Here is a 14,478-nt window from a genome sequence, read left to right as displayed (position 1 = left end):
CGTTCAAATGAACGACTCATTCACGAATCGCCACAACTCTACTGAGTAGAACTATAATCTGTTCATCACAAGAATAAACCTAATGTAAACAATCACAAACGCGAAGATTGGTCAGAAGCCGTAGCACACGTACACTGGTGGTGTTAGGCTCTTGGAAGCAGGTCCCACTCATGTATTAGATATCTTATTTCTAAGATACGTTAAATGAAACTTTAAGATACTCAAATGTATTAAGAGCCATCAACGTTTTTATTAATCACGCTTTAGCCACGTAGTTTTTATTTCAAAAATCGTGTACAGTCACAGCCTCTGCAGCGTTGTGCTCTGATTGTCGTCCTGTTGATACTCAGTATTAAAATGGCTGAGGCTGTTTTCTGTTCCGAAGTGAAACACGCTCGTGGAATACGGTTAAAAAGTGGCGCAAAATAGGCTGTTCTTAATGTTTTTCATAAATTTACGGAGATAATCAGCTTTGAAGTTTTCCCAGCGTCGTATACAGGGTGGTCCACTGATCGTGACTGGGCCAAATAAACGTCAAACGAAAAACTACAAAGAACGAAACTCGTCTAGCTTGAAGGGGGAAACCAGATGGCGCTATGGTTGGCCCGCTAGATGGCGCTGACATAGGTCAAACGGATATCAACTGCGTTTATTTTTAAATAAGAAGCCCCATTTTTTATTACATATTATTGTAGTACGTAAAGAAATATGAATGTTTTAGTTGGACCACTTTTTTCGCTTTGTGATAGATGGCGCTGTAATAGTCACAAACGCATAAGTACGTGGTATCACGTGACATTCCGCCAGTGCGGACGGTATTTGCTTCGTGATACATTACCCGTTGTGGTAAAATGGACCGTTTACCAATGGCGGAAAAGGTCGATATCTTGTTGATGTATGGCTATTGTGATCACAATGCCCAACGGGCGTGTGCTATGTATGATGCTCGGTATCCTGGACGACATCATCATAAAAAATATGGTATGAGCTCCGATTACATGATTTTAGAGCAAAGTTTCAAAAAATCAATAGGAGAGTATCACAGATTTTTTTGTAGTGTTCTATCCAGAACAGCAGCGAACGGTGGAGGCACTATGTTTTCTTTTATTTGCCTATTTACTTTAATATTTTGATTCTATATATCTTGAAACGGAGAGAGTCATTTTTTTTTAATCTTTGCTCGATTTCGAAGCTTATTACAGGAAATAACATGAATAAAACATCGAAAATAGGTTTTGTTTCAGAAACTAGTTACATTGAGCGCATTTGAAATGTTGTTGACTGTGCTGTTTGGTTCGTGGGTGTGTGTGTTTTTCCAAAATTAAATTCCTTTCCCCCTGTGCTGTGGGGAGTGGCCGCGTGGTTTGAGGCGTCCTGTCACGGACTGTGCGGCCCTCCCGCCGGACATTCGAGTCCTCCCTCGGGCACAACTGTGTGTGTTGTTCTTAACACAAGTTAGTTTAAGTAATGTGTAAGGCTACGGACCGATGATCTCAGCAGTTTGGTCTCTTAGAAATTCACACACATTTGAACATTTTTCTCCCTGTACCGCATGCCTATCCAGAACTCCCTCTTCTTGGAAGATCTAAACACCACAAAATTCAACAACACAACAAATCCACACACCAAATTCTCAAACAAACATACCACGAAACAATGAACAGTACAACCACAACAACACGCAATGCGACGAAAAGTCTGTGCAACAACAAAAGCGTATAGAAATATGCGTGTTACCTCGACACAAAAAAATGAAAACACCGCAACATTAAATACTGCAAGTAACACACCAAACAACACGATACATATTGATTCTCTGTCGAAAATGTGTAATAAACAGAAAAATAAAGCATCGTTTTGCTGTCTGCAGATGACAAGCTGTAGAGTGTGTAGTAGACCTAAATCTATTAGCATAAATATCCACGAACGCATACATTCACTTTATTTCCAAGTGTACTATAAAACTAAAATGTTTAGGTATATCGTAAATAAACAACATATAATGCGTCAACTCAGTGATACATGTCTCAACTCTATATTGTATACGAGCCAGTGTAAAAAGTATTTTGCAACAATCGTTCTTTTTATTGGCGCCGACGCCTGTAAATGTATCGATAAGTGTCATGTATAACTTTGGTATCTGAATCGATTGTGAGCGAGCAACGATGTTGTAAAGCTATATCGCAGAATGAGATTTTCACTCTGCAGCGGAGTGTGCGCTGATATGAAACTTCCTGGCAGATCAAAACTGTGTGCCCGACCGAGACTCGAACTCGGGACCTTTGCCTTTCGCGGGCAAGTGCTCTACCAACTGAGCTACCGAAGCACGACTCACGCCCGGTACTCACAGCTTTACTTCTGCCAGTTGGTAGAGCACTTGCCCGCGAAAGGCAAAGGTCCCGAGTTCGAGTCTCGGTCGGGCACACAGTTTTGATCTGCCAGGAAGTTTTATATCGCAGAAGTTAAATTCCTATCTCTGATGTGCGCATGGGCGCAGTGGGGCGGACAATGTTAAGCTATATTAGAGCGAGAAGGCAATGGCAATATTATGTTCCAAATTTGTCTCAACGTCTCAATTTGTTCAATCAACATGATTATATCAAGATTGTAAAGAAAACCGATTTGTGAAGGAGGAAGTCTAATGGAATGACAGAGATAAATATTACAACCATTTTTTTTCACTATTGCTACGCGGTCGGACTAACTTGGTTATTGTACTGAAAGTTGCTAGATTTCAGAGATAAGAAAGTGTCTTGTTTTGATATTAAGACGTTCACTAAATTTAAAATCAGCCATGAGCACTTCTTCACAGTATACAAAAAAGTTTAGTGTTGTCACTTATGCGCATATTTCATTTTTTTACCAGCCTTTCTCTTATAATTTTTAATGTATCATGGAAGAAAGTGTGTTAGATTTGCAATAAGACAATTAATTATTAGTACAGTGCAGATTTGCTTTCACATTACGACAGTACAAGTTTCATTACGATAGTTCATTTATTATTATAGCTCAGATCTTACAATCAGAAACAGTACGTCAGTTAAATTTTTTAATTATTTTAAATAAAACTTTCACTCTTATGTTTTTATTAAAAGAGAACTTTCAGTATATGGAAGGTGGTTTCGTGATGATGTTACAAACTTTCAAGGATTATGGAGAAGGACAAGTGTATGAATTTGAGGTAAGGGCTCCTGCACCAGAAAGGAACGAGCCGAAAGTTACAAAACGAAAATTGTTCTGGTACTTTTGACATTGGAATGCATGTATCGCTACTGTTGTTGCTAAGACAGAAGGGTAGGGAACTCCCAGAGGAAAGAAGAAATGTTTAGTAAACACGAGCTCTAAAATGCATAACTGAGGACCTATGAGCACTTGTTCAATACAGGAGATTTGTTTCACACTAGCTAGCTCATAGCTCCTCAGGTATGCAATTTAGACCCCATATTTATTAGACATTTTTTCTTGCCTTGGTGCATACTACCACCTCTGAAACTCACCTACCCCACAATATTAGTAGCAACAACAGTAACACTACATGTATTCCACTGTCAGAGGTATCAGAACGGTTTTCGCTTATAACTTGCCAATCGTTCGTTTCCGGTACAGGGACCCTTACCTCAATTGATATATTTCTCCTTCTCCATCATCCTTGAAAGTCTGTAACATCATCACTGAATCATCCTGTTTATACATACATGTACACGCGCCGACACCTATAACATTGAGGCTCTGTAGCGTCGTTGGATGACGCTTCCGGACATTTGCTGGCTTGCGAAAATCATTTGAATCAATACCACAGCAACGCTGTCTTTCTCGTAGGCCTCGGAACGCAATCTGATCTCAGGAGACCGCAGTTGCCATAACGTATTGCGCTGTAATTGCTCTTGCGAGCGAAAACCACGTTGTTTACGGAAGTGCGAATTTTTATTACTGACTGGCAACTGAGTACAGAGTTAGACGTAGTTATTAGTGTGTTGAGTGAATATTTGGAGTAAGATTTTAAATAAGAACTAATGGTTTACTGAGCGATCGCCAGCTGTGGTAGCCACAGGAATTAATTAGGAATTAAGTTCCATACATTTCCAAAAAACAAACGAAACTAGAGTAATGCTGGTAAATGTGCAGATTTGTTTTCTGTTGCAAATGCTCGCGTCTGCTCAATACACTTTGCTGATTCGGATTATGAAAATAATCTGAAAAGGGAATTGTTGAATATTACTTCGAAACGCAAGTTGAAGACTGGTGCTGTTCCAACTCTATAGTCTGTTCAAAAATGGTTCAAATGGCTCTGACAAGGGAACCTCCCCATCGCACCCCCGTCAGATTTAGTTGTAAGTTGGCACAGGGATGTTGTTGTTGTTGTGGTCTTCAGTCCTGAGACTGTTTTGATGCAGCTCTCCATGCTGCTCTATCCTGTGCAAGCTTCTTCATCTCCCAGTACCTACTGCAACCTACATCCTTCTGAATCTGCTTAGTGTATTCATCTCTTGGTCTCCCTCTACGATTTTTACCCTCCACGCTGCCCTCCAATACTAAATTGGTGATCCCTGGATGCCTCAGAACATGTCCTACCAACCGATCCCTTCTTCTGGTCAAGTTGTGCCACAAACTTCTCTTCTCCCCAATCCTATTCAATACTTCCTCATTAGTTATGTGATCTACCCATCTAATCTTCAGCATTCTTCTGTAGCACCACATTTCGAAAGCTTCTATTCTCTTCTTGTCCAAACTATTTATCGTCCATGTTTCACTTCCATACATGGCTACACTCCATACGAATACTTTCAGAAATGACTTCCTGACACTTAAATCAATACTGGATGTTAACAAATTTCTCTTCTTCAGAAACGCTTTCCTTGCCATTGCCAGCCTACATTTTATATCCTCTCTACTTCGACCATCATCAGTTATTTTGCTCCCCAAATAGCAAAACTCCTTTACTACTTTAAGTGCCTCATTTCCTAATCTAATTCCCTCAGCATCACCCGACTTAATTTGACTACATTCCATTATCCTTGTTTTGCTTTTGTTGATGTTCATCTTATATCCTCCTTTCAAGACACTGTCCATTCCATTCAACTGCTCTTCCAAGTCCTTTGCTGTTTCTGACAGAATTACAATGTCATCGGCGAACCTCAAAGTTTTTATTTCTTCTCCATGAATTTTAATACCTACTCCGAATTTTTCTTTTGTTTCCTTTACTGCTTGCTCAATATACAGATTGAACAACATCGGGGAAAGGCTACAACCCTGTCTTACTCCCTTCCCAACCACTGCTTCCCTTTCATGTTCCTCGACTCTTATAACTGCCATCTGGTTTCTGTACAAATTGTAAATAGCCTTTCGCTCCCTGTATTTTACCCCTGCCACCTTTAGAATTTGAAAGAGAGTATTCCAGTTAACATTGTCAGAAGCTTTCTCTAAGTCTACAAATGCTAGAAACGTAGGTTTGCCTTTCCTTAATCTTTCTTCTAAGATAAGTCGTAAGGTCAGTATTGCCTCACGTGTTCCAGTGTTTCTACGGAATCCAAACTGATCTTCCCCGAGGTTGCCTTCTACTAGTTTTTCCATTCGTCTGTAAAGAATTCGTGTTAGTATTTTGCAGCTGTGACTTATTAAGCTGATAGTTCGGTAGTTTTCACATCTGTCAACACCTGCTTTCTTTGGGATTGGAATTATTATATTCTTCTTGAAGTCTGAGGGTATTTCGCCTGTTTCATACATCTTGCTCACCAGATGGTAGAGTTTTGTCAGGACTGGCTCTCCCACGGCCGTCAGTAGTTCCAATGGAATATTGTCTACTCCGGGGGCCTTGTTTCGACTCAGGTCTTTCAGTGCTCTGTCAAACTCTTCACGCAGTATCATATCTCCCATTTCATCTTCATCTACATCCTCTTCCATTTCCATAATATTGTCCTCAAGTACATCGCCCTTGTATAGACCCTCTATATACCCCTTCTACCTTTCTGCTTTCCCTTCTTTGCTTAGAACTGGGTTTCCATCTGAGCTCTTGATATTCATACAAGTCGTTCTCTTATCTCCGAAGGTCTCTTTAATTTTCCTGTAGGCGGTATCTATCTTACCCCTAGTGAGATAGGCCTCTACATCCTTACATTTGTCCTCTAGCCATCCCTGCTTAGCCATTTTGCACTTCCTGTCGATCTCATTTTTGAGACGTTTGTATTCCTTTTTGCCTGTTTCACTTACTGCATTTTTATATTTTCTCCTTTCATCAATTAAATTCAGTATTTCTTCTGTTACCCAAGGATTTCTACTAGCCCTCGTCTTTTTACCTACTTGATCCTCTGCTGCCTTCACTACTTCATCCCTCAAAGCTACCCATTCTTCTTCTACAGGGATAGGCTTTGAAAAACTGAACACAGATCAATCGAGAAAACAGGAAGAAGTTATGTGGAACTATGAAAAAATAACCAAAATATACAAACTGAGTAGTCCATGCGCAAGATAGGCAACATCAAGGACAATGTGAGCGCAGGAGCGCCGTGGTCCCGTGGTTAGCGTGAGCAGCTGTGGAACGTGAGGTCCTTAGTTCGAGTCTTCCCTCGCGTGAAAATTTTACTTTCTTTATTTTCGCAAAGTTACGATCTGTCCGTTCATTCATTGACGTCTCTGTTCACCGTAATAAGTTTAGTGTTTGTGTTTTGCGACCGCACCGCAAAACCGTGCGATTAGTAGACGAAAGGACGTGCCTCTACAATGGGAACCGAAAACATTTGATCCTGGAAAACACGTCTGATATATTCTGTACGACACTGGTGACGGCATGTGCGTCACATGACAGGAATATGTTGTCGACCCACCTAGCTTGCACACTTGGCGAATGGGTAAAAAGATTCTTCTACCTTGCCCGATCTAGGTTTTCTTGTGGATGTGATAATCACTCCCAAAAAAGTGATGAAAACATAAGAGTGTGTCACATAAACTGCAACAAATGAATGAAACAGTTTCACAGTCGCACAGTATTCCCTGTGCTCTGTCAAAACATATGTTTTTTACGTTTTCAAATGTTTCCGTGTGTAGACCGTCAAATCCTGTATATGTCCAAACAAATCTGAACATGTCCTGGAATTTTGGAGAGCGAAGTTGATTATGTGTGAGTGCCTGAACTTTGATAATTGTCTGAAAATAAAATATTAAACTTTTCACTCGAGAGAAGATTTGAACCTAGGACTTCTCGTTCCGCAGCTGCTCACGCTAACCACGGTACCACGGCGCTCGTAAGCTCACACGTTCCTTGATGTCGCCTACCTTGCACATGGACTACTCAGTTTGTATATTTTGTTTATTTTTTTCATAGTTCCTCACAACTTCTTCCTGTTTTCTCGATTGATCTGTGTTCAGTTTTTCAAGCCCTATCCCTGTGCCAAATTATAACTAAATTTGAGGGGGGTGCGATGTATGGCTATTGTGATCACAATGCCCAACGGACGTGCCCTTGTCTAGTCTATACTGCTAGCTGCAGAACCATAGCCATAGCCATAGCCCTTGTGGACAACTCTGTAGTCTAGTAGAGTAGTTGCACACACCTTCTCCTAAACCTGGGTCTCGAGTTTGGTGGTGTCTTTGCCATTAACTGTGAACAGTACTATAGTAGATCGAGGCACCTGCTCCTCAAGCTCGGTGATGGTGGTGTAGGGCCAGCTGTGCAGACTAATAAAGTAGTTGGATGCAACTCATCTTCAACAAGTCTTAACCTTGGTGATGGCTGTGTTCTTGTGACCACCTGTATAGACTACTAGAATAGTTACACATACCTTCTGCGCAATCTGGGTCTTCAGTTTAGTGATGGCGCATCTTGGTGATAGGCATGGTCCTGCAGCTAGCAGTATAGACTGGACTAGAACAGTAACCAGCTGTGTACACTACTAGAGTAGTTGGGCTGAAATGCTGCATCTGCGTTATGATTGTGGCCCCACAGCTAGCAGCATACACTAGACTAGAGTGTTTGGACACACCTGCTCCTTGACCTGGGTCCACATCTATGTGATGGCTATGGTTCTGCAGCTAGCAGTATAGACTAGACAAGAATGACACACCTGCTCCTCGACCTTGATCCACATCTTTGTGATGGCTATGGCCCTGCCACAGACTAGTCAACAATATTTGGACGCACCTGCTCCTCGACCAGGGTCCACACCTTGGTGTGGCCACGTCCCTGCAGCTAGTAGTATACACTAGACTAGAGTACTTTGACACACCTGCCCCTCGATCTGGATCGGCATCTTGGAGATGGCTGTGGCCCTGCAGCTAGCAGTATAGTACTTGTATACAATTATTCCTTGACCTTTTCCTCCACATCTTGGTGACAGCCTTGGCCTTGCAGCTATCAGTACAGAGCAGAGGTGGTTGTACGCACCTGCTCCTCGACCTGGGTCTCAAGCATGTTGATGGTGGTCTCTTTGTCATTATCTGTGTACAGTACTATAATAGATAGAGGCACCTGTTCCTCAACCTGTGTCTCAAGCTTAGTGATGACTGTGCCCTTGTGGACAGCTCTAGTCGAGTAGTTGCACTCACCTTCTCCTCAACCTGGGTCTCCAGCTTGGTGATGGTGGTGTCCTTGTAACTAGGTGTGTACAGTACTAGAATAGATGGAGGCGCCTACTCCTCAACCTGTATCTCAAGCTCAGTGATGGTGGTGTTCTTCGGTCCAGTTGTGTAGATTAATAAAGTAGTTGGATGCAACTCATCTTCAACAAGAGTCTTAACCTTGGTGATGACTCTGTTCTTGTGACCAGCTGTATACACTACTAGTTACACATACGTTCTCCTCAATCTGGGTGTTTAGTTTAGTGATGGCACATCTTGGTGATAGCCATCGTCCTGCAGCTAGCAGTATGGACTAGTGACCAGCTGTATACACTACTAGAGTAGTTGGGCTGAAATGCTGCATCTGGGTGATGGTTGTGGCCTGACAGCTAGCAGTATGACTAATTTGGACACACCTGGTCCTCGACCTGGATCCACATCTATGTGATGGCTATGGTCCTGCAGCAGACTAGACAACAATACTCGGACGCACCTGCTCCTCAACCAGAGTCCACATCTTGGTGATGGCCATGTTCCTGCAGCTGGCAGTATACAATAGACTAGAGTACTTGGGCACACCTGCTCCTCGACCTGGATCTGCATCCTGGAGATGGCCGCAGCCCTGCAGTTAGCAGTATAGTATATTGGATACGATTGTTCCTTGATCTTTTCCTTCACATCTTGGTGACAGCCTTGGCCTTGCAGCTGGCAGTATAGACTAGAGGCAGTTGGACGCACCTGCTCCTCGACATTGATGCACATCTACATGGTGGCTATGACCCTGCAGCAAGCAGTGTAGACTAGACAACAATACTTGGACACATCTGCTCCTGACCAGGGTCCACATCTTGGTGATGGCCATGTCCCTGCTGCTAGCAGTATAGACTAGACTAGAGCACTTGGATACACCCTTGACTTGTTCCTCCACATCTTGGTGACAGCCATGGCCTCACAGGTAACAGTATAGACTAGAGGTAGGTGGACGTACCCGCTCCTTGACCTTGATACACATCTACATGATGGCTATGGCCCTGCAGCTAGCAGTATAGACGAGACTAGAGCACTTGGATAGACCTGTTCCTTGACCTGTTCCTCCACATCTTGGTGACAGCCATGGCCTTGCAGCTAACAGTATAGAGTAGACTAGACGTAGGTGGACATACCCACTCCTTGACCTTGATACACATCTACGTGATGGCTATGGCCCTGCAGCTAGCAGTATAGACGAGACTAGAGCACTTGGATAGACCTGTTCCTTGACCTGTTCGTCCACATCTTGGTGACAGCCATGTCCTTGCAGCTAACAGTATAGACTAGAGGTAGGTGGACGTACCCACTCCTTGACCTTGATACACATCTACGTGATGGCTATGGCCCTGCAGCTAGCAGTATAGACGAGACTAGAGCACTTGGATAGACCTGTTCCTTGACCTGTTCCTCCACATCTTGGTGACAGCCATGGCCTTGCAGCTAGCAGTATAGAGTACACTAGAGGTAGTTGGACGCACCTGCTCCTCGACCTTGATACACAACTATGTGATGGCTATGGCCCTGCAGCTAGCAGTATAGACTGGACAACAATACTTGAACGCACCTGCTCCTCGACCAAGGTTCACATCTTGGTGATGGCGACGTCCCTGCAGCTAGCAGTATAGACGAGACTAGGGCACTTAGATACGACTGTTCCTTGACCTGTTCCTCCACATCTTGGTGACAGCCATGGCCTTGCAGCTAGCAGTATAGAGTAGACTAGAGGCAGTTGCTGACTAGAGCACTAGAGCACTTGGATAGACCTGTTCCTTGACCTGTTCCTCCACATCTTGGTGACAGCCGTGGCCTTGCAGCTAGCAGTACAGAGTAGACTAGAGGTGGTTGGACGCACCTGCTCCTCGACCTGGGTCTCCAGCTTGGTGATGGCAGTGTCCTTGCGTCCGCTGCCGGCCTGTGCATGCTCCTCAGCTTCTCCGGGCGCCCAGTCCGCCTGTGCCAGCTGCTGCTCCATCATCCGCACCTACAATAAGTCAGGATTACACTGTAGGCCCGTATGTATTTTTTGCTTTTGTACTTACATTTGTTTGCAACACATTTATTCGTTTCCCCGGAAACATTTAATAAAATAAAGAGTCTAATGACATGATCGACTGGGAATTCTCCAGGAAAGACGATCTTCTGCCTGGTGCAAGTCTTTCATTTGCACGCAACTTGGTCATTGCATTCACGCGCCGTGGTAAAGAGGTATGTAAGTGGAGCAAAGACAATGGGGAATCATTCTTGCGATGATACAGGCTGGATAAGGGGAAAGTGACTTACGTGAGCCACTCTGATCACAGGGAGATTTTTATGGCCGGGCACCTGATAACAAACGTCTCGGAAATGGCAAAGCTGGTCACTAAATATGGGCTCTAAGATGCGTACCTGAAGGACTTCGACCGCTTTTTCATCTTCTGTACTGTCAAACAAATCACTTCTATTGCAAATTCTCTGCTTTCCATATTTTGAAAACGTCCAGTTAACATGGGCTCTACAGTGTATACGTTAAGAGCTATAAGCACTCGTTCAGTGGAGAAGTAGCCAAGATGAACACGTGCTGCCTGCCTGTTGGGGTAAGTATAGCTAGTGATGCGCCTCCCCCCCCCCCCCAGCTGTCCCAACGCACAACACCGCGGCAGTCAGTGTCACTACCGAGTGGTGAGTGCAGGAGGGCGTGGGTGGGAGCACGTGTCTGTGCATCTTGCTATCGAAGAAGCTGTACAACGTGTACGTCATGCAACAGATGTAATAACTTTTCGACATGCTTTATGTTCACTGATGTCAGAAATAAGTTTCATTCCCCAATTCATCCACTTGGGGGTCGATGCGGTTTTCTTACTTTCACGTTTAACTATATTACTACAGATGTGTGGGCTATACACGTTGAGGACTGGATAAGTATTGTATTATCTTGAAGCGTATTATCTGGAGCATGTTAACCAATAAAGGCATTTTCACAAATATGGTAATGTTCAAAAGTCAAAGATTGCACTAAATAGCTTTTGCAAAGATAATTATTTTTCCCTAATTCCCGTTACATTCTTTAAATGAGTAATTATCTTGTACTACAGACTTTCTAAAGTAGCATATGTTCTTCCTCAGTGCTCACGTTTGTCCATACCAAATTTAATCTAAATCTGTTCAGCGGTTAGTCGTGGAAATGTAACAAAAAATGGTTCAAATGGCTCTGAGCACTATGGGACTTAACATCTGTGGTCATCAGTCCCCTAGAACTTAGAACTACTTAAACCTATCAAACCTAAGGACGACACACACATCCATGCCCGAGGCAGGATTCGAACCTGCGACAGTAGCAGTCGCCCGGTTCCGGACTGAGCGCCTAGAACCGCTAGACCACAGCGGCCGGCAGAAATGTAACAGAAGAGTACTTTCGCATTTATAGTATTAACATGGTTCAAATGGTTCTGAGCACTATGGGACTTAACATCTGAGGTCATCAGTCCCCCAGAACTTAGAAATACTTGAACCTAACTAACCCAAGGACATCACACACATCCATGGCCGAGGCAGGATTCGAACCTGCGACCGTAGCAGCCGCGCGGTTCCGGACTGAAGCGCCTAGAACCGCTCGGCCCAGACGGCCGGCCAATATTAACATGGAAGTACGGATATGTATGTATTTTATACCATGTATACTTAAAAACTATGTAAGGCATGTCCGTGCTGTCGTTTATTAGTGTGTCGCGTAAAATTCTGAATTAAATCGGCGAAGGATTTTTCGAGATCTTTGCTAGCAACGTTTACCCTTTCTATACAGGGTGTTACAAAAAGGTGCGGCCAAACTTTCAGGAAACATTCCTCACACACAAATAAAGAAAAGATGTTATGTGGACATGTGTCCGGAAACGCTTAATTTTCATGTTAGAGCTCATTTTAGTTTCGTTAGTATGTACTGTACTTCCTCGATTCACCGCCAGTTCGCCCAATTGAAGAAAGGTAATGTTGACTTCGGTGCTTGTGTTGACATGCGACTCATTGCTCCACAGTACTAGCATCAAGAACATCAGTACGTAGCATCAGCAGGTTAGTGTTCATCACGAACGTGGTTTTGCAGTCAGTGCAATGTTTACAAATGCGGAGTTGGCAGATGCCCATTTGATGTACGAATTAGCACGGAGCAATAGCCGTGGCGCGGTACGTTTGTATCGAGACAGATTTCCAGAACGAAGGTGTCCCGACAGGAAGACATTCGAAGCAATTGATAGCCGTCTTAGGGAGCACGGAACATTCCAGCCTATGACTCGCGACTGGGGAAGACCTAGAACGACGAGGACACCTGCAATGGACGAGGCAATTCTTCGTGCAGTTGACGATAACTCTTAATGTCAGCGTCGGAGACGTCGCTGCTGTACAAGGTAACAATGACTGCGTCACTGTATGGGGAGTGCTACGGGAGAACCAGTTGTTTCCGTACCATGTACAGAGTTTGCAGGCACTATCAGCAGCTGATTGGCCTCCACGGGTACACTTCTGCGAATGGTTCATCCAACAATGTGTCAATCCTCATTTCAGTGCAAATGTTCTCTTTACGCATGAAGCTTCATTCCAACGTGATCAAATTGTAAATTTTCACAATTAACATGTGTGGGCTGACGAGAATCCGCACGCAATTGTGCAATCACGTCATCAACACAGATTTTCTGTGAACGTTTGGGCAGGCATTGTTGGTGATGTCTTGATTGGGCCCCATGTTCTTCCACCTACGCTCAATGGAGCACGTTATCATGCTTTCATACGGGATACTCTACCTGTGCTGCTACAACATGTGCCTTTACAAGTACGACACAACATGTGGTTCATGCACGATGGAGCTCCTGCACATTTCAGTCGAAGTGTTCGTACGCTTCTCAACAATAGATTCGGTGACCGATGTATTGGTAGAGGCGGACCAGTTCCATGGCCTCCACGCTCTCCTGACCTCAACCCTCATGACTCTCATTTATGGGGGCATTTGAAAGCTCTTGTCTACGCAACCCCGGTACCAAATGTAGAGACTCTTCGTGCTCGTATTGTGGACGGCTGTGATACAATACGCCATTCTCCAGGGCTGCATCAGCGCATCAGGGATTCCATGCGACGGAGGGTGGATGCATGTATCCTAGCTAACGGAGGACATTTTGAACATTTCCTGTAACAAAGTGTTTGAAGTCACGCTGGTACGTTCTGTTGCTGTGTGTTTCCATTCCATGATTCATGTGATTTGAAGAGAAGTAATAAAATGAGCTCTAACATGGAAAAGCGTTTCCGGACACATGTCCACATAACATATTTTCTTTATTTGTGTGTGAGGAATGTTTCCTGAAAGTTCGGCTGTATCTTTTTGTAACATCCTGTATACAGGGTGTACATGAAGTCCAGGATCATTTTCAATTATTTATTGCACAAGAACCAAACATTGTACAGATATCATACATATGTCATTTTGAAGAGAAACCTTGGATTTTTTTTTTATGCCTACCGCCACAGCATAGATTGGTAATTCGTCGATAGTCAGCGCCAGTCGCAAACATGGGGAGTTCAGTTGCGGAGCGAGATTTCTGTGTGTTGGAGTTCGAGACAAAAACAAGTGTGCTACAGCCGTTCAACGGATGTTTAGAACCAAGTACGGTAAGAAGTCACCGGCAAGGGAAGGCCATTTACCACTGGCACAACAAATTCGTTACGGCGGGTTGCTTGGGCCGGGAAGCGACTGCCACAGTCGACGATGCCATGCTGGGACGGGTATGGCAACAACTCGATTACCCTATTGAAGTATGCCGGGTCACTCATCATCCGCATATCGAATGTTTGTAAAAAAATCTTTCAGAGTTTCTCTTCAAAATGCAATATGTATGACATCTGTACAATGTTTAGTTCTTGCGCAATAAATAATAGAAA

The 14,478-nt window shown here is 43.7% G+C and overlaps 1 protein-coding gene and 1 non-coding gene across 2 annotated transcripts in view; both read right to left on the bottom strand.

The window, feature by feature from the left end:
* LOC124717037 (uncharacterized protein CG43867) overlaps window positions 1–14,478 on the bottom strand; it is a 594,156-nt gene that overhangs the window by 206,619 nt on the left and 373,059 nt on the right. Inside the window, exon 3 of the mRNA XM_047243692.1 lies at window positions 10,433–10,561. Within this exon, the coding sequence (XP_047099648.1) occupies window positions 10,433–10,561 (129 nt within the window). The remainder of the gene's footprint in view (window positions 1–10,432; window positions 10,562–14,478) is intronic.
* Window positions 2,253–2,327, bottom strand: Trnas-cga. Its single transcript has one exon. It is a non-coding gene; the product is annotated as a tRNA-Ser (tRNA).

This window comes from Schistocerca piceifrons, chromosome 9 (assembly GCF_021461385.2).
Source record: "Schistocerca piceifrons isolate TAMUIC-IGC-003096 chromosome 9, iqSchPice1.1, whole genome shotgun sequence".
Classification (NCBI taxonomy): Eukaryota; Metazoa; Arthropoda; class Insecta; order Orthoptera; family Acrididae; genus Schistocerca; species Schistocerca piceifrons.
The sequence above is the reverse complement of the archived record's forward strand: the minus strand, read 5'-3'. Positions and strand labels throughout refer to the sequence as shown.